Source organism: Schistocerca serialis, chromosome 6 (assembly GCF_023864345.2).
Source record: "Schistocerca serialis cubense isolate TAMUIC-IGC-003099 chromosome 6, iqSchSeri2.2, whole genome shotgun sequence".
NCBI lineage: Eukaryota > Metazoa > Arthropoda > Insecta > Orthoptera > Acrididae > Schistocerca > Schistocerca serialis.
In genome coordinates, this window is record NC_064643.1 from 630,534,612 (window position 1) to 630,560,150 (window position 25,539).

At 40.3% G+C, this 25,539-nt stretch overlaps 1 protein-coding gene across 1 annotated transcript in view; it reads left to right on the forward strand.

The window, feature by feature from the left end:
• LOC126484254 (trichohyalin-like) overlaps positions 1-25,539 on the forward strand; it is a 731,617-nt gene that overhangs the window by 531,546 nt on the left and 174,532 nt on the right. The window contains exons 4-5 of the mRNA XM_050107675.1: positions 20,286-20,419; positions 25,259-25,537. Coding sequence (XP_049963632.1) covers positions 20,286-20,419; positions 25,259-25,537 — 413 coding nt within the window. The remainder of the gene's footprint in view (positions 1-20,285; positions 20,420-25,258; positions 25,538-25,539) is intronic.

Here is a 25,539-nt window from a genome sequence, read left to right on the forward strand (position 1 = left end):
TTTGCAAGTGACAAGGCGGCTCTGGAAAGCAATTATAACGTTATAATAAATTATCTAAAAGGCAATACATTAATGTTAGTATCACAGGAACTGTAGTAAATTTCAATAGAGATGCTATTTAAGGTCTCTGCATAACCGGCTTCATTACGTTTTATTCATTACCTGTGCGTGACCGCAAATAAAATCTCCATAGTCTTCTATATTCATCAAAAAAACATTGTTAGTGTATTGTTCATTATAAGTGTCTTACTTTCAGACCCTCTGCTTCCGTTGCAGGCGCCCACAAGTCACTGGGCGACATACTACTTGGTAGTCTCGAATGTTTAAGGTATTTCAATATGTAGTTAGAATTTTACGTGCTCCCTCCATTCGTTTGTCTAAAAGACCAATCTGAAGGATTATCCTGTAGCCATCTAAGAGACTGTGTTAAAATGGACATTCCAGAAAGATCTTCAAACAGTTTTTAAGCAGATACTAGACTCTCTCATCCGGACAGAGAAAACCGGATTCATCGGGTGGATCTTCTTTGGATGTTAATTGGATGCAGGAAAAGTTGTAGAAAGGTTCACAGATCTTCCGCAAAATTAATTTGAGAGAATACATTACGGTATAGTTGCAAACAAATTCATTTTACTCGAGAGCTTATTCATACCGGTTAGTTACAATTAAAGTGTAGCAACTTACGAAGGTCCGGTGTTGGCTCTAATTGTCATATGACAGCGAAACTTGGTAGATATGCTAATGCCATAATGCGGAACCGATTTACGCTGGGAAAAAAAAATTAGTTCTAGTTTTGGCATCCCGGTGCAGATATGGCGCTGAACACTGTTTGCATGACTGTATGAATCCGCTATGTCATTTGACAAGTCATAACGTGAGTGAACAGCATGGCTATTGAGAAGAGAAACCGTGGACTGTTTGTGAAACTGTTTTATATGAGCGGCAGCAATGATAGTGCTGCATTGAAAGAGTATTGCCGACTAAAAGGTCTGAGGAGAGGCCCGTTATCATAAAATTGTGTAAAAGAGATGGTAATGAAATTAGGAAACGCGGATGAACTTGGTGCGGCACGTGGAAGACGAAGGCTTCCTATCCCCGTGGAAGTTACTGACGAGCTTGCCCCTGGTAGTGGCAGTGCTCGTCCAGTGTCACGAGAATTATCCGTCACGTGGTCAACAGTACGGAAAGTACTGTGGTCTGTTTTGTGGCCTATTTTACACTGGTATCCGTACGAGGATCAGATGGTGCAGGAACGCAGCAACGTTCTGAATTCGCTCTTCGGTTTCTGGCACGGTCCATGACGTGGCCGGGCAATTCTCTATGGAGTGACAGGGCACATTTTAGACTGCAGTGTGCGGTGAATACATAGAACTGCCGGATTTGGGGTAACGTTACACCGCGTGTTGTGCACGAAGAGCCATGGCACCTGCCTTGTGTGACTGTGTGGAGTGGATTCACAAGCATCCTTATTCTCGGACTGTCTTTTTTTTTTAACAGAATACACCCAGAGAGCCTGCCAGGTGTACCGTGACTTTTGCACGTTGTCGAGACCTCTTGTACGGCATATGATTCCTGTTATGAAAGAGGGCAACCGTGTGGGAATTATTGTTTTCATGCAAGATGGGGCAACTCCTCATGTCGCTCGCCGTATGGAGATCTGCTTAATGCAACCTTAAACGAACGTGTAATCTCCAAACGTTTACCAGCATCATGGCCTACAAGGTCACCTGATCTGAATTCATGTGATTTTTGGCTCTGGAGATATCTAAAAGAATACGTTTACCAGGGACTGGTTCGGTCCCTGCCTGAGCTGAAGGCCAGTATACAGGAACACGTTGCTCCGATTTCAGCGGAACTGCTGCGAGCACAGTTAATAACGTCGTTTTCCGGCTGCAGCGTCTTGTGGACCTCTTCGATGCTCAAATTGAACAAAATGTGTAATCAGCACAGTTAATGATAAAATCAACATTATGCTTATCTCACTTGTTTGACCTTTTCAGCATGCTACCCGTTCCTAATGCGCTACATTTGGAAACATTTCTATACATCTCTCTTATACTATCCGTTCCTAATGCCCTACATATGGAAACATTTCTATACGTCGCTCTTGCATTCACAGCGCCAGAATTGCACCTGGTGGCCCAAATTGGAACTAATTTTTTAAGCGTAAGTCATTTCCACATTAGCATATATACCAAGTTTCGCTGCCATACGATAATTTCAGCTCACACTGGACCTCTGTGAGTAGCTGCACTTTAATTATAACAACCCAGTAATTGTGGAGTAAAAAGTCCACAAAAATAGGTACAACTGTTCTTCAATTAAGTCTTTCTTCAGGGTAGAGAGACACAAGTAATTTACTTGCTGCAGGCCTTGACTTGCTTACGCTTGTATCTTCTCATAGCATATCCCATGTTTACATCTCACAGCCCATCGGTGACTGACCCAAGATATGAAATTTAGAGGATAATGTGTGGAGGGTAATAGAGAATATGTAAATATACCACTGATCTTATTACAAAGTTAGACCCAGGGGTTTTAGCGACGAACTTGAGTTTGAAACAAAACTGATAGGGAAGTATCAGATATAACAATAGATTTGTGAACTCTGGAAGGAAACGGTTATTACACAGCTGCATAACGCAAGTTTTCTGAAGTCTCTACCTTGACTCTATACTCATCCTACATTTTTCCATTGTAGTTGTGAAAAAATATTTCGTATTTCGCCCATTCATCATTGCTAATTAAGGCAGTAAACCATCTTCAGAAGTAATTTTTTCAGATTAAAATTCCTTGCAGAATTTGTATATTAAACCAGGATAGATACAATTTCATGTATGCAGCACTTGTCCCGTCTTTGTCCTCGTCAGAACTAAGTTTTGATGCGTACACAGTCTTTATCGTGAGGCTCACTGCACTCATCGGTCGTTCTATCGGTTCACAACTATCCTTCAGTTTGAAGTATCTCTGAATATCTGCTGCACTCGGAAGCTTAAATGCACAGGCTGTAACGAAAATACACCGACAAACATGGATTTTAGGGGGTGTCTTGAGGAAAAATGGAGGGTAGGAAACCACCTCTGGAAATGCGATCTGGCGACGCTACAGAGCGTCCACGTTGCAGGGGAAAACTCCTGCCGCTAAGACAGCGCTTGGGCAGCAAGCGGGTCAGCTGTGACGCTGGGACCCTGGCTGCCAATGGGCTTGTTGGCACTACAGTGTTGTTGCGTCAAGTGTTCGCGCGTCAGACGCCGCTTAACGTTCCGAATACTGCACGTCCACTGCGAGGAGTTCGGCCTGCGGTACATCAGCGTTGCAGCCGAAGGATGGCCTGATGGCAAGCGACTTACGCTGTAACTTGGCCTCTGCCTCGTGATGACTGGGTGTTGTGTGATGTCCTTAGGTTAGTTAGGTTTAAGTAGTTCTAAGTTCTAGGGGATTGATGACCATAGATGTTAAGTCCCGTAGTGCCCAGAACCATTTGAGCCATTTTTTTTTGCAACTTGGACGCCCTTTAGCGTCGCTGCGTGACATTTCCGGGAAAGGGGTTCCTCCCATCCATTGTTCCTCAAGACATCCTCTACAGCTCCTCCAAGTTTGTTGGTATGCAAGATGAGTCAAATAAAGGATTTTACAACTTTCGAATGATAACAGAAATTTATTGAGGTAACTTACAGAATTGGTAGATGTGTCATTTTGTAGCAAACGACCTCAAGTTTCGTATAAAAGTATCAAGTGCCATTTTGGTTCGATGTGACTACCATTTGTAATTGCGGCAAACATCCTACCAGTAATCAATTCTTCTTCCACTCATTGCAGCAAATCGAGCGTAACTTGTGCAGTGGCAGCGTAGTGTCGATTTTTCAGGTCGGCTAAATGGTTTGGTAGGGGAGGAACATTCAGCGATTGGCCCTTCACGGCCAATTCACGGACATGGGAAGAATTATCGAGGAAACACCGAACTTCTGTGAGGAAATTGTGTGGTGCATCGTCTTGCCAAACAGTCTTTTGTGGAATGCCGGTACCGCGAGGCGCATATCGCATTGATTTTTGAGGACTGTGGGCAAAGTTCTCCCTAACCTTGTTGTATATAAACATCAAAACGCGGTCGACCTGGTGATTTATCATGTCAAAGTGAACAACTCGTGTTTATAAAATTCTTCTGCCAAGAGTAAATTGTAAACCTGCTTGGAGATTCTTTAGCGTATTCGGTGCGAAATTCACGCCGATCAGTTGTTGCAGAGTTTTTTTTTTTTTTTTTTATTCACGAAACCAAAACATGCAGAGAGCACACTCTGCCCCACTGAAAGTAGCCATTTTATTGTGCATTACGCTTCCGCTCCTGGTGGCAGAATGATGTACTGATGCACTACGTGAATCAAACTTGAGGTTGTTTGCTACAAAATGACAGACGTACCGATTCTATAAGTTATCTCAGTAAATTTCTAATAATTCCAAAGTTGTAAAGTCCTTTTTGACTCACTCTGTACTTTTGTTACACCCTACAGATACAAATTTATGGAGCTCCGTTCGTGTTATTTTGGTACTGACGGGATTCGTGGGTGTGAGATTCAGTTATGCATTGACTTTTGCAGCTGTCGTCCTCTTTATTTTTCGTCACAATCCTCTCCAGTAACCGTCAAAAAAATGGCTCTGAGCACTATGGGACTCAACTGCTGAGGTCATTAGTCCCCTAGAACTTAGAACTAGTTAAACCTAACTAACCTAAGGACATCACACACATCCATGTCCGAGGCAGGATTCGAACCTGCGACCGTAGCGGTCTCGCGGTCCCAGACTGCAGCGCCAGAACCGCGCGGCCACTTCGGCCGGCCAAGTAATCGTCAGTCACGATCACTCAACACACAGCTTCGTCTGCGTTGTGGTTTAGCAGATGATGTTTTCCCGCCTTCCCTATATGCGATATAAATCTTCAATACAGTGCCTCTTGAAAAATCAAACACTTCAGCTACCTTGGTTAAGGAAGCACTCCTCAAACGAGCACCAACAATTTGCCCACGCCTGTATTTACTTAGCTGCAATACAATGCGATCCCATCAACACAGAACTCTGTTCTGACCACGACTTAACACTTGCAATTTACTGAGGTCATTGCACAGGTTCCGTTCGTGATCAAATAAAACAGCGCCACCTGCAGGCTTGGATAGCATCTGGATTTATATTCAAGCATATTTTTCTCACAGTGTTTCCATATTTTTGTCGAAGACCTGTATGTAAATTATGGGCATGCATATCTCACAATCTCACTAAAACAGAAAAAAACGCTAACTGGATTACAAACGAAATTTTGCTGTATAATTCGTACAGCTAGGATGCTTTGGGGCAAGTTTAAAACTGCTGCGCCGCCAATAAGAGGAAGTAAAGCATATGGGTCTAGCAACAAAACAAATACTATTGTCTCTTCACTTGCTTTCTGTTCCTTCGTTAATCTGACCGTTTACATACCCAGGTTTCTCATGCGTGTGGGGTGCTTTTGGTCCGCTATTTCATTGTAAGGGTGCGTCTGAATTATGCTACAGAAATTTGAAGACAAACTTCTGTACAGGGTCCGTCAACAAATGAAACGGCGCTATACCCCGGCTATGAGACACACAGATCAAAATGATTATTCGATCACATTGATATAGATTTTTCGCAGTTTTCTTCTCGGCTCAGGGAAAGGCAGCATACTTGGGAGTGTCCGCTCTGGTGTCTTCCTCGTTTTCTCTAAATTTCACAATCGAAAAACAGTTGCTCATCATCGTGGAAAAGATTTTTTCTCCTTTACGTTGCAGTTCTTAAATAAGCCATATAACCGCTTCCTCACGGTTTAAAGCTTTCTGGTATTGTTTATAAATCGCCAAAGGACGCTGCCATCTGTAATCACGTTACCAACAATATATTGTTTTTGTGGAATGTTATCAGTCACCTCACGAGTGGAAATTCTCTTCCGATACTTCCTGATAGTGTTTTTAGAACAGAAGTTTATCTTCTAGGTAACATGAAATTCAAATTTTCTCAATCCATTGCGGAATAGACGAAAATTTCGTCCAACAATTAGAGCATGAATAGAGTACATACGTATCAGTGAACTGGGATTCGTTCCGAATTTTCATGTTATTTCCTTGGATAAATTTTGCCAGCAGCATAAAAGCCAACGAGTGTTGCAGAAATACTTTCATATACCAAACTCAATATCTGAATCAAAGAGTTTCGTAACTACTGAGATATGGCACGCTCTGTAACTTGTGCTTGTAAATACACTCTTATATTCGTTCTGAATGTGCAGCTACTTGCCATCTCAGATTAAAACGAACTTTCACTCCCTATATAATATGAGTCCCATTGCATTACATAAGTGCTTCATATTCTTACGTCTTTTATGCATTTCTACAGTACATCAGCAATACAGTATTATTCTCATCTGTCAGTACGATTGGAAATTTGTGGTAGGTTCCTATGGGACCAAACTGCTGAGGCCATCGATCCCTAGGCTTACACACTACTTAATTTAACTTAAACTAAGGACAACACCCACACCCATGCCCGAGGGAGGATTCGAACCACCGTGAGCCGCGCGGACTGTGGCAACTCACCTTACGCCGAGCGGCTATCCCGCGCGACTCAGTACGATTGTTTTATAGTCCTCGTGTCAGAAGTACATACACAAACCAAGAACAGTACAAGAAAGAACAAGAACAATACAACACAATTAATATATAAAGATAAAATTATCTACAAACAAATACCAAAAGGAATATAAGTATGTTCAAAAAAAATGGTTCAAATGGCTCTGAGCACTATGGGACTTAACATCTATGGTCATCAGTCCCCTAGAACCTAGAACTACTTAAACCTAACTAACCTAAGGACAGCACACAACACCCAGCCATCACGAGGCAGAGAAAATCCCTGACCCCGCCGGGAATCGAACCCGGGAACCCGAGCGTGGGAAGCGAGAACGCTACCGCACGACCACGAGATGCGGGCAAAGTATGTTCATTAAAATTAAATGGTAAATACTGGGCGACAGAAAATGCACTAGCTGGAGCTGTGTCCAGATCTTCTTCAGCAGTGCAGGTCACTGGGCACAAACTGCATTATGTCAGGGTCTGTAAGTGGCTCAACACTGCTGTCACACAAAATCTACCCCATTATATAGCCCCTTTTGTGCAGGACGGGTCTACATCAAGTGAGACCTCGGGCAGATGAGCAACTGATTTCTTCTCTTCCGTCCAGCCTGGGAGCAACCATCCTATAAAACACTGGCTCGTGGAATAACACTCCTATAATCTTGTTTATGTAGAAGGCCATACTAACACCTACGGTGATTTCAGAAAACTCCTCGCTGACCTGAATCTTGGCAGTGTTACCTAGTATCCAAAGAGGAATACGAGTTGCAGCTGTCGTGTCTTTCCAGCCTCCAGACTGCTACTTATCGTTCAGAGCTTCCTTCGTGGCTTCCTTCGTCCAGCTGTACCTATACAAAAGAGCGACACGTGCCCACAAGCTAACTCGGACCCACAGACTGATTCATGTCCACAAGCTGACTTGTATTACATGCAGTTCATATGTGTGCACTAACCTTAAGGAAGTGTCGGGCGTGTTTCAGTCATCTCTATAATCATTTTCTCTCCTCTTCGCCTCATAAGTTGACATATTTACAGCATTTTAGTGTGCTAATATGCTCTACTAATGATAGTCTCGAGTTATTTATCAGAATTGTTTTCTACACGTTCTTACTATCACATTTGACTGATTAGGGGGTTGAAGGCCCGGCTGTCCTCATGCTATGCCCTCTTTTCAATTTCTGGAGTCACTCATGCCACCTTAAGCGACAGATGGTGCCACACAGCTAGAGTCTGTTGTTGCGAGAAACGCCGTTAGGCTGTGCTAATTGAGCTCTGCTTTCAAGCTCTTGATAGAGCTTTGCACGTTGTATTAAACCGTGCATAAATCAAATAAATGCATGTACTGAGTGCCAGTGCCCGTGCATTTGAAGCTGATATTTCTGCAAGACAGTAAGATTCTCCACAGGTTTGTGTCGAAGACAGCCTGTGAGGATGTGACGTATTCCACTTGTGCTGCACTCAGAATTCTAGAGAGTTAGAGCTGCTAATATATTTGGCAAGCATGTTCTCCCTAGGAGTAATAGGGCTAATGGAAAAAATTATTACTTTGGTTGCACTCCACAAGTTCAGTCTTCCGAACCGCATTGTTTCATGCACCCACTTGCTGTTTGTTTGACGCATTTTTTTTTTTTTATTAAACCGATCCATGTTGACCCATAGTTGTTTGGCAACTGGACAAGATGTCTTATCAGGTGATGTTCAGGCACTTTGTGTCATCGTTGTTATTCTAATGGAATGCACACATGTGTATCCTTGAATGGTTTGGCTTAAGCTAGTTGTTCTTCTAGTAGTTTTTTACGAAGTGTAGGGCTTTTGACAGCTTTTGTCAATGAATTCGAAATTGCTTCTCCACCTGCTCTTTTGACTGTGGATGTCTACAAATAATCTTCTTTTGCCAAGAATGTTACTGATAGCATGAGTGAAATTAAGATCTTTCATGATATTGCAGATATTTCTGAGTAGGAGATAAGGGTTAATGACATCGTACGCAGCTGTGAGTTCTGTTAACACTGTTTTCCTAATTGCTAACTTTTCACACCTCTCTTCTCTTTATGATGAGTCGATTTTATATCTGTAATGATCTGTGAACGGAGCTTGTGAGGTTAGAAGTGTAACAGACCTCATCAGCCTCTGTGGTATCAATTCTTACATTTTGTTAGTTCCAGCTAATGGCTCAAGCAGGTATGATTCCATAAAATTTCATACAGTTATTATTAAATATAAAAGTATGTGTGTTCTCCAGTATCCTAGCCCACCTCACAACATAATACTAGCCCAAGTCGTCAAGCCTTTCCATCTTATGACACTCTCCTTTGGCCCTCTTGTCGACTCACTGTTTCGATTTCATCTTAACACAAAGTAGATTAACGTAAAATGTGTTTAGGTTAGCCTCATGTTAGTATAAAAGTAAATTCCACAATTTGTCAGTAGTAAATCAGAAATCAGTCACTGTTCTAGGCAAATAGTATTCTGTGTTGAGTTTAGTAATTTTTCGCAAAATGCTTTAGCTCTATTTTCTCAGAAAGACACACACGTGTTTTCCCTATAATTGTTGGATGAAAAAGCTACAATGTAATCCTTGAGAATAAAGTTCAAAGCTTTAACTGTGAAATATGACGTACATAAAGAGGGACATAAAGATATCATGCCAAAGTTGTATGAAAATTGTCGATCAGTAAGCCCTTCTGCAAGGGAAATCTCTCACATTTTGTTGATAATGATGATATTACGGAGGTCAGGGGTGGTGACCTCAGTTGTGGCGGGGTACTCTGGAATAGTGACTGGATGCGTGACAGTCGGCCGATAAATCGTCACAAAAACAGCATCTTTAAAAAAAATCATTTACTGTTTATTAACTACAACATTTGTGACAATACTCAGAGAAGTCAGTTCCCCCCCGGACGTTACACAGCGAAGGAGGAGGTAGAGCCATCAGCAGGCGATATGACAGCTGCAGCAGCATTGTGAAGCTGACAGGTGATGAGAGCAGCAATTATTCAAGGACGCTGACTGCGGCAGCGGACGGCGGCTCGCAGTACAGACTAGATACTGCAGGGCAGCACAGGACGGGGCGTGCAGAGGCGAGCAGAATCACGCTGTGAACCCAACATGGATGAGGTGGCTAATGGCAGCAGCAGTGCCTGCCCACCCGAGCAGAGGCAGGCATCAAGGAGTTTGCCCACATGGGGTATGGAGGCTGAATGTCCCCAGGCTCTGGCAGCTGCTGAGGTAGGCCCACAGGCGGTCATCAGTTGGAGGGCTCCAAGTGCACATCACTGACAAGGGGAGGCCGCCAATTGTGAAATTCAGATTCGATTCATACTGCGCATAATAAAAGCTCATGGCCAGAGGTGTAATGTGGCAAAGCACCAAGATGAACTTCTCAGCCGTTGTCGAGAAAATCGACAGTTAAAATAAACCGTTGCTGTGAAATACTCCCTACGATTAATAATTTTCTACAGCGTCATGGCGCAACGGTAAGCGCTCGGGTTCGTAATCCGAAGGTCGCCGGATCGCCTCTCGCGCCATGCAACCTTTTTTTTTCTTGGTATTTGTTTTTTGTAATTCAAATCTGTGTACACACACACACACACACACACACACACACACACACACACACATATATATATATATATATATATATATATATATATATATATATATATATATAATTCCCGGCAATCAGTTGCAACAATTATGCATATAATAAGTTGTTGAAAGTCGTTTGTCGTGGAAAAATTGGCGACTTCGAACATAATTATGTTTTCCGCAAACAAAGTTGTATTTCACAAATGTTATTAATTGTCTTCATAATGTTAACCACGTATAGTTAACGGAAACGTAGAAACGATATTCCGAAACGAATACGTATAGCGTAAGTCATTGGTTCGAATTAGAATAGAAACCCCACGAACACAAATTTGCTGTGGCAGGTATGAAATATAAACTCCGTTACTCGCTCGTTACACTTGAAGGACAGATGTTGAATGGGCCGAAACGAGCCGCCGCATAACAGCGTAGTTGCCTGCTAACCTCGAAAGAAGGTAGATGCGGAAACTAGCGCAACTTATAACATCGTCGAAAATCAGTGCGGACGTGAGAGAGCTTTGGTACACCTTGTTAAACAAACGAAAAAATGGAGGCGGTACAATTGGAGAGCGATCCGCCTTCACCAACATGCATAAGCAATTCAGTAATAGTATATATATATATATATATATATATATATATATATATATATATATATATATATATATATATATATATATATATATATATATATATATATAGGCGACCTTCGGATTACGAACCCGAGCGCGTACCGCTGCGCCACGACGCTGTAGAAAATTATTAATCGTAGAGAGTATTTCACGGCAACGGTTTCTTTTAACTGTCGATTTTCTCGACAACGGCTGGGAAGTGCATCTTGGTGCTTTGCCACATTACACCTCTGGCCATGAGCTTTTATTATGCGCAGTATGAATCGAATCTGAATTTCACAATTGGCGGCCTCCCCTTGTGAGCCAAGTGCGAGCAGCAGGGTGAGAGCTAGCAGTGAACGAGGTCAGAGATGGAGAGTGGTTGATCCTTGTTGACCTTTAAACTTGCAGATTGTCGTAGATCAGTCTCCCCCCCCCCCCCCCCTCTCCAGACCTGATAGCTAGTAGACTGCCATACCTATGACTATAAACAAGGAGTATTTACATGGTCTTGGCCCATCTTTGTTTCTCTAAAGCATCGGTTTCAATCACATAAGCACTAAAAGTCTCATGGCTCGCACGTGATGCAATAAGTTCAGCTATGAAACAGCAGTTCTGCTTTTCCTTTGCATTAACAATGTCACTATTCTGGTTTCTCTGCAATTATAGGATATCTGATAACTGCCCAGCACCTCCCGGCAGTACTTGCCATATCAGCGAGTAGCCCCTGATGCGGCTTCATATGTTGTTGATGTTGTTGTTCTGGTCCTCAGTCCTCAGACTGGTTTGATACAGCTCTCCATGCTACTCTATCCTGTGCAAGCTTCTTCATCTCCCAGTACCTACTGCAGCCTACATCCTTCTGAATCTGCTTAGTGTATACATCTCTTGGTCTCCCTCTACGATTTTTATCCTTCACGCTGCCCTCCAATACTAAATTGGTGATCCCTTGATGCCTCAGAACATGTCCTACCCACCGATCCCTTCTTCTAGTCAAGTTGTGCCACAAACTCCTCTTCTCCCCAATTCTATTCAATACCTCCTCATTAGTTATGCGATCTACTCATCTAATCCTCAGCATTCTTCTGTAGCACCACATTTCGAAAGCTTCTATTCTCTTCTTGTCCAAACTATTTATCGTCCATGTTTCTCTTCCATACATGGCTACACTCCACACAAATACTTACAGAAACGACTTCCCGACACTTAAATCAATACTCGATGTTAACAAATTTCTCTTCTTCAGAAACGCTTTCCTTGCCATTGCCAGTCTACATTTGATATCCTCTCTACTTCGACCATCATCAGTTATTTTGCTCCCCAAATAGCAAAACTCGTTTACTACTTTAAGTGTCTCATTTCCTAATCTAATTCCCTCAGCATCACCCGACTTAATTCGACTACATTCCATTATCCTCGTTTTGCTTTTGTTGATGTTCATCTTATATCCTCCTTTCAAGACACTGTCCATTCCGTTCAGCTGCTCTTCCAAGTCAGCTTCATATGGACAGCTCAATCTGACGCACTTCCACGGGCTCTTTCATTAGCCGTGGGCGTCACAATTATACTCAGCTGTGGCCAGTAAATTATTTGCGGTGCAACACGCCTCCCTCCTTCAACAGATCTAGACCTCTGGATCCAGCTTATGGAAAGTCTGCAGTTGACAATTATACACTCCTAGGCAAAAAAAGATGCACTGTGAAGGAACAATTTCAGAAAAATCGGATGATTTATTCAAGAGAGAAAGCTTGATTTATTCAAGAGAAAAAGCTTCACAACTGAGCAAGTCAATAATATATTGGTCCAACTCTGACCCTTATGCAATCAGTTATTGTTATGGGACACAACACAAATGAAGACTAGTTTGTATATTCCGTTTATTGGTAGAATACAACACCAGACAGTACAATGTACAATCATGGAACTGCTCAGAAGCGATACAAGGTCAGAAGTTTAACAATGTCCAAATCTTGAGGGCTGCATTATCAGCAATAGTTTTCAGCATGGCATTGACTGAATGCAGGAGGCTCACGTCGGCATAAATATAGATAAGTGTAGATGTACTGATGTTGGTGACGCCAGTTTTCAGTCGGCGCACTCAGCCGGTGTTGCTAACTCGCGTTGGAGGCCGACAGTGGCGCCTCTGGTGTCGATCCTTGCATCTGCAGCTAGTGAGTGAGTCTTAGCTCAGTGCATCGAGTGCCGTGTGATGTGTCGGCGCAGTGTGCGGATCTGCAGCGAGGGGGACGGCAAAAGACAGTGATAATTGTGGGTTTACCACAGTTATTCACCTTGGCGTTGATTGACAGAGATGTCAAATGTCTTCCTGAGGGCATCGTGCCAAATTATGTCTGATTTGCGCGTTAGATCCAAGCGTTCTCATGTGGGGAGGAATCAGTCGACCTTCCTGGCCAAGGTATGATGTGGCAAGCACGAGGACAAAAAGTAGAAACTCTTGCCGCAAGTGGGCGGGAATTATTTTGCTTAAATGTAAGCCGAGAATAGCTACCTTGGAGGGCAAGAAAATGTGGCGTAGAATATTGTTGAAGTACTGCTGTTCTGTAAGGGCGCTGAGGATGGTCACCAAAGCTGCTCTGTTATGAAAGGAAATGGCACTCCAAACCATCACTCCTGGTTATTGGGCCATATGGCGGGTGACAGCCAGGTTGGTAGTGCACCACTGTCCGAGGCTTCTCCATCACGTCTTCGCTGGTCATTAGGGTTCAGTTCGAACCCTGACTGTCACCCTCCATACGTCCTGACGACCAGAGGTGATGGTGTGGCATTCTATTTCTTTTCATAGCTGGGACCCTTTGGTTGTCATGTGCGGCACTTTTACAGCACAGTGCTGTGTCGGCGATATTATATGAGCCGATTTGTTGCTCTTCATGGCAAGCCATCCTGGTCTGACATTTCAGCAAGATAATGCCCGCTTGCACAAAAGTCAATATCAAACTGAATAACTTCTTTGCATAAGGTCCAGAGATGGACCAACACGTTATTGACTTGCTCAGTTTGTGAAGCTCTTACTCTAAATTGTTCAGTATTTCTGAAACTGTAATCATTTGTTTGTATACATATAACACATCTACTAAAGAGTGTATAAAGTACTGTCATTTTCCTAGTTAGCTCTTTTACACTAGTTGAAGTGTAAACCGCAATATTTATTGGCTGTTTCTTAAACATTGTTCTGCATCATCATTTACAAACTAGTACAATTAATGTACGAAATTATCTTTCCTTCTCTAATTCCTCAGCAATCAGTCAACACTTTCGCTCAATTCTTTTTCTTGTAATATTTTCCTTGTTTATCAGGCCGCTTCTTACCTAATTCTTACTTAACTAATCATGGCTTGGCACAGGTAACCCAATCTACTTCTCCCATTTCCACATAACATCACCCTGTTGAATCGTCATTTAATAGAATTATGAAATAAAATTACCAAACCTACTCCTTCTCAGACGAATCCTTTAACACATCGTTTCACAGAAAACGATTCCTTCATTTGCTTCTCGTGTTTCAGTTTTTCTTCTCGTCTGTCAAGTAGTTTCTTTAGTCACTGTTTTGACACATCATTTGGAACATTGCCTTGTAAACAAAAGTTATCCTTGCATTCCCTCAGAAAACACATACTTAAAACTGTGCTAATACTGAAACTACATTCAGCACTGCCACTCGCAATACACTGGTCGTAGTTCGAATTCTTCCCTTTGCTTTAATACTAATTACAAACTGACCTACCTCTTCCAGTACAATGCTTCCTTACACCTTTTCTTACCAATACCAACTTCTTTTTATCGCGTGCATTGAATTTCAACAACTTTGTACGCAGTTTAGACGATTCTGCTCTCATGCTCGGCGAACCTCGTGTCCCTGTATCACGTGCAGTCGGCTTCCTCGGCTGCAACAATGCCCCCCGGAGTTTGACGGTGCGCTATCGAAGAACAGTTACACGACGTGTTTTCTCACCATTAGTACCTATAACATTGCGAGTATCATCAAATTTACAAACCTCCTGAGCCAGGTACACATTCCTAAATGACTCTGAGCACTATGGGACTTAACATCTATGGTCATCAGTCCCCTAGAACTTAGAACTACTTAAACCTAACTAACCTAAGGACATCACACAACACCCAGTCATTAGGAGGCATTCCTAAAAGGATTCGGCCTTGTTGTCCCTTTCACTAACCTTGCAAGTTCTGAAATCTTACTCTTCCTCCCTGCCGCCCCCTTCTGAGGAGGCGGCACCATCACAGGTGGCGACGAATCAGCGTCCTTCGGCAATAAATGTGTCTGTGCTACTTTATTATCGACAACATTCACAACCTACTTAACGTCATCAATAGGTTCCTGTACATACTTCGTAGTATCTACGACAAATTACCGTCAGCAGTAACACTCTGCTCGACACAAAAATCAATGGCACGTGTTCGTCCCTCTCCATCTGGCCCAGGCTCCGCGGCCTTTAAACAGCATCCATTATCACTCAGTGGCGTAGATACTACGGCACCAAAGTCAATGTTACCCTTGTTGGTATCCACAAATTAATTTACTTCAGTACAGCACGCACTTACTTCGTCTGGCACTACACCTAATTAACACTTTACATTTTCGCAAGATATTGGAGTTAATAATTCTACATGACTCTCCTTAACTTCTGCAATATTGGTACTTTGCGCACGAAGTTAACTCATACTGCTAACTTCTTTCTCCTTATGTAGTGCTTCCTGCTTCTTTCGTAATCTCTCATGCTACCTTAAAATCCCAATATTCTTTATTGTTGGCGTTATCAGCCCACCAAGCGTCAGATTCCAGTCGCATTTTCTCCACTTCTTTCGAGTAACTGTGTTACTCCAATCTTGTTTTCTTCCATTGTACTTTCTCTGCTATATCTGACTGGTCTGATTACACAGCCTTTAGTTGCTTAGATAATTATATTCCCATTGTATGCTTTCAATCGAGGTACTTGGGCTGGTCCGGGGTAGTCCCCTGTGCTAACGACATGGTTGACCTTCCATCAGTTACACAAATAACAACAAACTATAAGCGGACAGTATAGAACAATTATGAGGACACTAAAATAAACTACTAACACAGCATTTCTTATCGTAAATTTATCTTCTTCCTGACTGGATACTCCTATGACCATACATACTTAACACAATGAGCATTATCCCCAGTTCAGAACCAAATAAAATGCCCATTCCAATCGGCACAAACTAATACTTTTTTACAATTCCCAGAAGACTGAGTTCACTTTCCTCAGACTGCACATCTAATTACAGTTAAACACCTGGCGAAAACCCACTGGCTGTCCATGACCATTGCAGTCAAACAAAAACACAAAACAAACATTGCACTCACCATACTAAGTGTTGATGATGCTCATCTGTAGTAGTCTAACTATCTCCTCCAGGGATGGTGGCCAGTGAGGTTCCTGTGTCATCAAAATGTAGAGGTGACAGACCCTTCTGACGCTACTCATTGAGACTGCAGACGTGGTCCTGGACCTAGATGCAGACGTCAGTCACTTCTGGTACCACTTATTTGGGTCGGTGGCTGCTGGAACTGGGTTTGTTGAGGTAGGATTTCAGTAGTCCACCACCCTGGGCGGGTATCAGTGGAGTAGTGCGTGGATCGTCCAAAAAAATTATCATAAAAACGTCGTTGTTGAAACATTCGATTACATTTAATCAAATATAGTAGTCATGATGATGGAGAAGTCAGCTTCCCCTGGACATAAACTGTACATGGCCTGCAAGGAGGCGCAGCCATCAGCTGATGACCTGACAGCCTTCAGTGTCATGTTGCTGGCAGGTGACGGTGAAAGTAAGAATGCTGATGGCATCAGCGGGTAATAACTCGTAATGCACACTAGAGACTGCCTGGCAGCCCACGATGGGTTATACAAAGTCAGGCAGAATCATGCCATGGTTGGGATGGCTCATGGCAGCAGCAGTGTTCGCAGTGATACCTGAGTAGAGCCAGGAAGCAAGGAGTTTCCACACACACACACACACACACACACACACACACACACACACACAATGGTGACTGAACGGCTGCACAACCCCGAGCTTGAACAGTGGACCTCCAGGGTAGGAGGCCAGCAGCGGCTGTGGTAGGCACACACGTGCCCACTAGTTGGAAGCCACTAAGCACACATCATTCGACTCAGGACGAGGAACAGCGCCACAGTTAGCAGCAGCAAAGTCTGCAGCTGCAGACTGGTTGATCCGTGTCTACCCATAAACTTACAGACTGTCGTATGTCCCCCCTCAGAGCTGGTGGGTGGTAGACTACCATACCTCTGACTGTAAATAAGGAATATTTATATGGGCTTGGACCACCCTTGTTTTGCTAAAGCATCTATGTCTCTCAAAGTCGCCGTAACAGGACCATACCTTAGACACGAGCAATCAGTTCACCTACAGCACAGTAGTTTTGCTTTTCTGCTGCATCAGTGATGTCATGAATCTGGTACCTCTGCTGTGCCGGGCTGTGTCGTAATTGCTGGGCGACTACTGGAAGTACCTGCAATGGTGTCCCAAAATGTAACATCGCTTGGCTGCCCCAAACACCCATTTCTACAACCTCTTGCATTGACAGTGGAAGATGTCTCAGTTTTACTCAGCCATGCCTAGTAAATTATTTTTGGTGCAACAATATCAGTTTGTATTAAATAACAGTATTTCCTGATGGTATACTTACAAGTAATCAATCAAACTATTTTCAGACATTTATGTCATAATTATTCTGATCATACAATTTTTCTTATTTAATGAAGTCCATGTACATCTATGATAATCATATCTAACTTAGCAGGCAACTGATACATTTATTATAGAATGTTCTTATATTTTTGTGACTGTTGGTACTGAAAGCTTAAATAATTCAATTTTGTCATTCAGTTGAAGATATTTTCAGACACTGCCAAATTTCCTGTGTAATTGAACATGATTTCATTGTTTCCATTTGTTTCTTTTGTACTAATAGAGAGCTGGCAATACTTCAGCTAATATTTGTGTATGCAGTACTTAGGAATATTAAGAAAGTACCTTTCACTGACCTATAAGTTTTTCATTGTTATTTTATGTAAATTTAGTCCATCCTGCAGAAGAGAGATTTACCTTATTTGCTATAATGCCATTTGAAATCTAGTGCCAAATGCGTATCATTATATTTCACAAAGTTAATAACATTTATCAAATACTGACTGAGTTTCAATTAAAATTTAAGGCTTGAGGAAATTTTTTAAGTACTGTATATAATTACCTGTCTACATTCCATAAAAATTCTGTTTCTAAGAAGTTCTAGCTGTAATTCCATTCTTACACTGCCAAGCATTTGAAATTCTTTTTCAACATTCTCAATGTTTATTTATCTATAATATTACTGAGTTTCATTAGTTTGCAGCATGTTTGCATGGTAGAACTTATTCATCTTTCCTTGTCAGGTCCAGCTTATATTTATTTTAAAAGCCTTTCTAAACAAGAAAAACTGGTAGTAGAAGAACAGCAACTGTGATGAAATTGTACTATTTAATACTGACGAAAATATTGTTAGGTTTAAAATTGTCCAACCCCTCTCTTCCTTTATTGTCTGGTTATAGATGTGATGGAGTTGGCACTTGTGTCATTTTGTATGTTTTCAACAAAAGAAATTCTGTTTTAGGGAAAGAGGAAGAGAGGCAAATGTTTCAACAAATGCAAGCAATGGCACAGAAACAGGTGGATAACATTTTGTGGCGTAATATACAGTACATTGTTTATTAGTTTTCACCCTGAGTTTTAGTTCTTTTATTTTCAGATGTTAATGAGCACTTGCACATCATAATAGTATTTTAAGTTTCATTTCATTTTATTTTATAGCTGTTATATAAATTTAATGTGGTAATAATTTTTTGTTTACTGCATATTCTAATGTGTTCAGTGGCAGAGACATCCAACAGTAGCATTTCATACCCAAATTTTACATCTTGTCAGGAAGGTGATTGGATTTTGGTAACAGTAGACATCAGGAAGTTAAAACTTAATTTTATTTTAGTTTTGTTAGCTATGACACTCCACACTGTAACTACAGTGATAAATTTTAGTGGAAACACATAAAACATATCCACTTAAAGAAAATGTGAAGATAAGAAAATATGATAAGCTTATAGGACAGAATTTTCTTAAGCCCCTGTAGAGAGGAATTATTGTAACTCTATTTAGAGTAACAATAATTGATATGTATATAAACACAGTAATTAAAAAATACATATGACAGTAAGATATTAGAAACATAACTACACCAAATACACATTAGTATATTTAGACCACTGATGTCTTTTCTAAGAGACAGAATATTACTTTATTATTGTATATTTCTTTCTTTTACGTCATGTTTCAAGAATTCTATGAAATTATTAGGCAAAACACGAAATTTTTATTTATGCTGCTTACTTTCAACATCTTCACACATAATTTTCTTGCATAGATAATTTTTTGTAAAGTTAATTTATAGAATTTACTGATTCTTTTAAGTTGCCTTTTATATTTATTTGCTGATTTTTGAATTTTATGGACATCAGACAACTTTGCATAATCCTAGATTATTTCTACTCAGACGTTATGCTATAGCATTGTGTTGTTAAATTGGCAAGTTATCGTAGTGTTTTTCATTAGTTTCACCTTCTTTGACAGGATATTTTATGGAATCTTGAAAGATAGAGGTTGAAAAAAATGAGTTTAAGAATTTATAGTTACAATATCCAGTTATTCATATGCAATGGGTGAAGTCAGTATTTGCTGATTTCATTGCTAGGTGTTAATAAAACAAATAATTTTCCCTTCATAATATATGTATCTCAGACAAGTATTCTGATTGCTTGTATGTCACATGAATGTTAATTGTAACATTGAACCTTGTTTAATATATGCTGTAGCAATTGTTTTTATTTTTGGTATTAAGGCTTCTTTCGAACATGAAATGTTTTTTCATGTTCTGTTAAGCAGATTCATTTCAGCTGTGTTTCGTGCAGTATAGAAGAAACAAAACTGCATGGGTTAGAGCAAGATTGTTAGGCTTCATTGGGAGGGTACCAGACGTCACATTTCCGTAGGTATATCCTCGGCATTCCCCTGGCGGGACTGGGGAAAGGTGCGAAAGCCTGCAGTCAGGACAACTTTCTGCATCGGCAATCGTATTCGGGCCTGCCGAATACAGAGCAGGATCCGCTTCGGCACTCTGCTCAACCGGAAGGTACTGCCAGCAAACAATGGGGTACTACTGGTTGGATGTCTGTGCCCTGCGACCTCACTGTCCATAGCAACCACGCTTGTGTAGAAGAGCCCTGCACCCAACTTCAGCGCTGTTGCTCACTGTCATCTCTTTTATTTTTCTGTCCCTGCTGCCCGCCACTGCATACACCTGATTTGTGTTGTTTACGTTGCTTTGAATGTTTTGTAGGTGGTAAAATGCTAGATGGAGACAGGGAGTCATTTGAATCCCTCCAGGCCAGGCTGATAGAGAGTGAGGATAAAATTCGGCACTATGAGAATCTTGTGAGGAATCGAGACCAGGAACTCAGTAAGACTAAGAGAGTGAGTACGTCGATAATGTTGGAAAAATTTGTTGTAACAGTTCTTTGAACTGACACAGATCCTGGTCAGGATGTTGTAACCTGCCAGCACGGGTGTCAGAAGTGCAATGTTTACTAACCCTAATGGACGTGACTGGCTGCCTGTGAATGTTTTGCAAGTCTGTTGGCCCGATCTGTTACTGTATGTAAAACGTTTCACAACTGATGGCAATTACTTCTCTTAACACTGCTTCTGTGTTTGAATTGTGTCTTTTAGTTGACTGGCATATTACCCCTCGATGCCAGACTAGTTCATTGTGTTGCATAGATAAAGAATTATCCACATTTAATGAATTATTTATGCTTTATGCTGCCATTAACTGCGAAAATACGCTAAAGTAATGTACATTCCCATTGCTCCTTCCCTATTGCTTTGTCTTGTGGGGCATGAAAATTAATGTGTGTGGTATTTCTACTGCCAGCAGGATTCATCATTCATAAGCCAGCTCTGTCCTTTCGTTCAACAGTTTTCAGTGAGGCCCTGTTTATACCTCTATTAATTATTATTTTATTCAATTAACATGCAAAATGTTCGTGTTGAAAAGGGTTAGTTAAACAAAAGTACTACTGAAATCTGTTTTTTTTTTTCATTTCGGCCTGTCGTTTCCTGCTCTTGATACCTTGAATTCAAGCATAAATTGTTGGTGATCACAAATAAATCCAGCACGCATGCAGAAGGAAGAGGCAGCTCCTTAAATGTTTGGTATGTGTAATAAAAAGATGAAATTTTTCGAAAACTATATATTTCTGATCAAGAGTAAGTGTTCTCAAACTGCAACTAAAAAGCTGGCCAAATTTTAGCAGTAGCAGTAGTTAGAAGAAAATCACATTTTGTTGTTTATGTGCACCATCCTCTCTAGAACTTCTACTGTAAATGACTAAAAAAGCTTGAAGTGTTTACTCTGCACTAATTTTGTACATAAAGCTGGATTTTTTATTGTTATGTTACAATAATTTCCAAAAAATAGATTTTCCTTCTTTCAGTTAAGAGTAAAATTTACTGTATCTAAAAATGATTCATATCGAAGTACTAACTGAAAATACCGAAACTAGAGAGTTATTGACTGGTTGCTGATTATGTTTTGCATATGATAAGAAAAACTGAATCAGCATAAGTATTGTTATCTAAACAGTCATACAGTAAATAGAATCTGACACTGTGATTCTTACAATTTATTACAAAATTCAGATAACTAAATGAAATATCATGTAACACATTACAGAAAAACCAGATGTAGAAATACTCTTTGTAGGTAACATCGAGTGATATTAAATTCATATTTTTTTAGGCAGTGAAACTTTCATGGGCGTATTGAATAATATTTCATCAATGACTGACAGCTTAAAATCTTAGTATGTTTGCAATACTTCAGAAATCCATTATCTTTACAACTTGTTCTAATTTGCAGGATCCTAACATCATAAATAATTGAATTAGCTTGTTTGTGACTTTTTCAAACAGTTTAAAAGTTACTGCTATATGGTTCCTACAGCTCAGTATTACCTAAAAATACATTGTACGATAATAAATGTACAAAATGGAACTTCTTAACAGATATAAATACTTTCACGTAATGGAATTTCTGATATGGATGGCAGTGGAAATTTTTACAAAAGTCTGTCATGGAACATACCGATGGTCACAGCCTTAAGACTGTTTGTCCTTTCGAATAACTACAATAGCTGCACCATATTACAATTGCAAGTGCACTTTTAATTTCTGGGGGTATGAGAAACAAGTAGTGAATTGAAGAACAGGGTGTAAAAATACAATCCTGTTGGGAAAGGATGAGTTACGCACTTCAAAGAGACACAGTATCTCATTTTACTATTGAAATTGATATCAAGGGAAAATTTACTTTTCAGTACTTCGATCAAGTATTAAGGTTAAGTAGTATGGACTCCAGATTGATTTATTAAAAGAAAAAGTACAGAATGAAAAGTCATCTTCAGTTACTTAAAAATTACCAAGCTCAAGGTGGCGCAGTGGTTAGCACACTGGACTCGCATTAGGGAGGACGACGGTTCGTGGTGCAGTGGTTAGCACACTGGACTCGCAGTAGGGAGGACGACGGTTCAATCCTGCGTCCGACCATCCTGATTTAAGTTTTCCGTGATTTCCCTAAATCGCTTCAGGCAATTCTGGGATGGTTCCTTTGAAAGGGCACGGCTGACTTCCTTCCCTAATCCGATGAGACTGATGACCTCGCTGTCTGTCTACTCCTCCAATCAACTCAACCCCCCCCCCCCAACTTAAAAATTTTAGTGCATTTATCAATTGCTTCTGCATTTAATCTCATTTATTAAATTTGAACTTATTACATAGGTCTTTGCAATAATTCCAAATTAAACTACACAGTTGAATAGTGTTAATCGTCAGTTGTTTTAAAAAATGCTGTAAAATAATTAATACAGTGTTATGTTTTACTAAGCTGCAAAATTACCATCTTAGAGTCTTGTGATAACAGGTCTGTTATTGCTTCCACAAAAAAGATAATTTTTGAAGTTATTATCAGCTATATAATTTCATTAAAAATAGTCAATGAAAAAACATGTAATTAAAGCAACAGCTTCTAATGGATGTGTTTAAGATGCTGAGATATTACAAGGATTTCTTTGAAATATGCAACTGAAACAAAACCAATAGCTATACAGAAGCAATTATTAACATAATTTGCATATAGTTTGAAAGACTAAACCATAAAATTAGTCATTTTGTGGAACTCCCTTTCTGCATAATCACTGACACAAAGGTTTTACTTTATAACTTTCACAATTAAAAAGCATATCACATGTAACTGAATTAAAATAACTTTGTTATTGATAATTGGCATTGACAGGGTTCAGAGTTGTCAACTTGTGTATGGCATATGACATACTTAGTATTCATCAGATACGTGGACTATAAATGAAAAGAAAATTTGCATTCAGATTTGTTACTGATATCTTTATTGTAGCGTAATTACTGGTTTACAGCTAAACAAGGGCCACATTGTAAGTGTTGACCTACAAGCTGTAAAGATTATAAACCAACGAAGGATAACCCAACAGCAGATGCACGGCACTCAAATCAGAATTATGAAATTGCCAACACATTATTTACAACAGCAGTTATTGACTGTTCATCACGAAAAAACTGTCACACTGCGTATAACAAGACGAAATGCCTTCAGAGACATATGAGAATATGTATCTAATGCACTCCTAAACAAAATGAAAAGAAAACTGTTAATGTGCTGTTAACTGTCACTGTAAACATAAGAGGACCTTTATATACATCAATGAAATCTGCAAGGAATGGTAAGGAAGCTTTGGGCACAGCATGACTCAGCTCACCTCCCATAATAGAAAATCTCCTTACTCCCGACTAGGCAGCTTTAAAACAAGCTGATTTGTAATGTTTGTATGCAACAATAAACTGCACTGCACATGACATACGAAATAAGTTTTCATTATACACTGGCAGCTCTTGAAATTATATGCTGTTTGTTTTTTAATTTCGAAGCATCATCATAACTATGACTAATAACGAAAAAATTAGCAGTTCATTGTCTAGGTTTGTTTATTGCAAAGAATGTAGTTTTCATTCGAACGGTTTGTTAACGTCATTTAAAAGCGACTGCACAGCGAAGAAAACTCACAAATCTAAAAAACAGCGGTTTATAATCGCCTAGCAAAAGTACAGCATGCACTGAAGAACTATTTTCAAACATCTGTTTCAGTTACAGACAAATATTTTTACAGAGGCACTGCATACGACGCACACTCGATCAATAAGCTGCTCTCCACTTCCATTGCATTGTACTCCACAAAGCCATAGGCCCCTATGTGCGTAGTGGAGACATTGTATTGTGCAGAGATTTGCTCGTGTGTTCGGAGCCTTAAGGCATAACGCAAAAAAGCCTGAGAAAGGTACGACAAATAAGCGAAGCACATGTGGAGCCCAAGAAATAGCTGTGAATTGGTAATGGATATCCTCTGCCACATAATTTGCTAAAATATCAATTACGAAGTTATTTTAATCAAAATTTAGTGAATATGGAAATTGGCAAGCTATATTCTTCTTTAGTTTGAAAATAACTATTTGCAGTAATTTAAAAGAAAATTTCTTGTTCATATTGTTACACGTCCATCTAATTATGAATTGTGTGTTAACTCTTTACTTGATGCGAAAGTATGAAGAAAATTTTGACGCAGTGAATATGTAAATTGGCAAGCTATATTCTTCTTTAGCTTGAAAATAACTATTCGCAGTAATTTAAAAGAAAATTTCTTGTTCATATTGTTACACGTCCATCTAATTATGAATTGTGTGTTAACTCTTTACTTGATGCGAAAGTATGAAGAAATTTTTGACGCAGTTTCAACAGAAATATAATTTGATTTCAAGCATAGAAAACGAAACGAAAATTGGCTAAAGGTATTAAGATGTGGAATGAGTAGGTAAGCTAAAGTCATATCTCGGGAACATAAATTATGCAAGTTTCTTGAAACGAATCAAGTTATGTGTAATTTAATTAAAGGGACAACTGATTTGCTATTCTGTTTCTCTCTCTCTCTCTCTCTCTCTCTGTCCATCTGTCTCTTTCACTTATTAGTCTTTATTTTCTGTTCATAATGTAAAGGATGTCATACTGCAAACGAACAGTGGAAACTGCAGAACAAAATGTGTGCCGGGATGAAATGTTTAGCTGTTCCACAAGGAACTTTCTATTGAGGATGGTGCAAGCTAAAAATGTTGACAAAATTCTGAGTGCAGCCTTCTTTTAATGAATGATGTATATTTTGCTTGCTAATTCAGGAATTAAAGGCCACGAATGAGACACTTAGAGCCCTTCAGATCCAGTTAGAGAAAGCTTACAGTCAAAATTCCAGCGGTCCCTCTAACAGTACCCTGACTGCCATTCTGGAAACGAAGGACGCTCGAATTGCGACCTTGGAGAAGGAGGTGTGCCTCCTCGAGAAAGAGCTGGATAGGCTGCGCGAGGCGGGGGCGGGGGCGGGGGTGGTGGCTCGACTCTCCCCCCTCCCCCCCGCAATGTCCGAGCACGACAAGTCAGAGTTTAGCATTAAGCGGCAAGT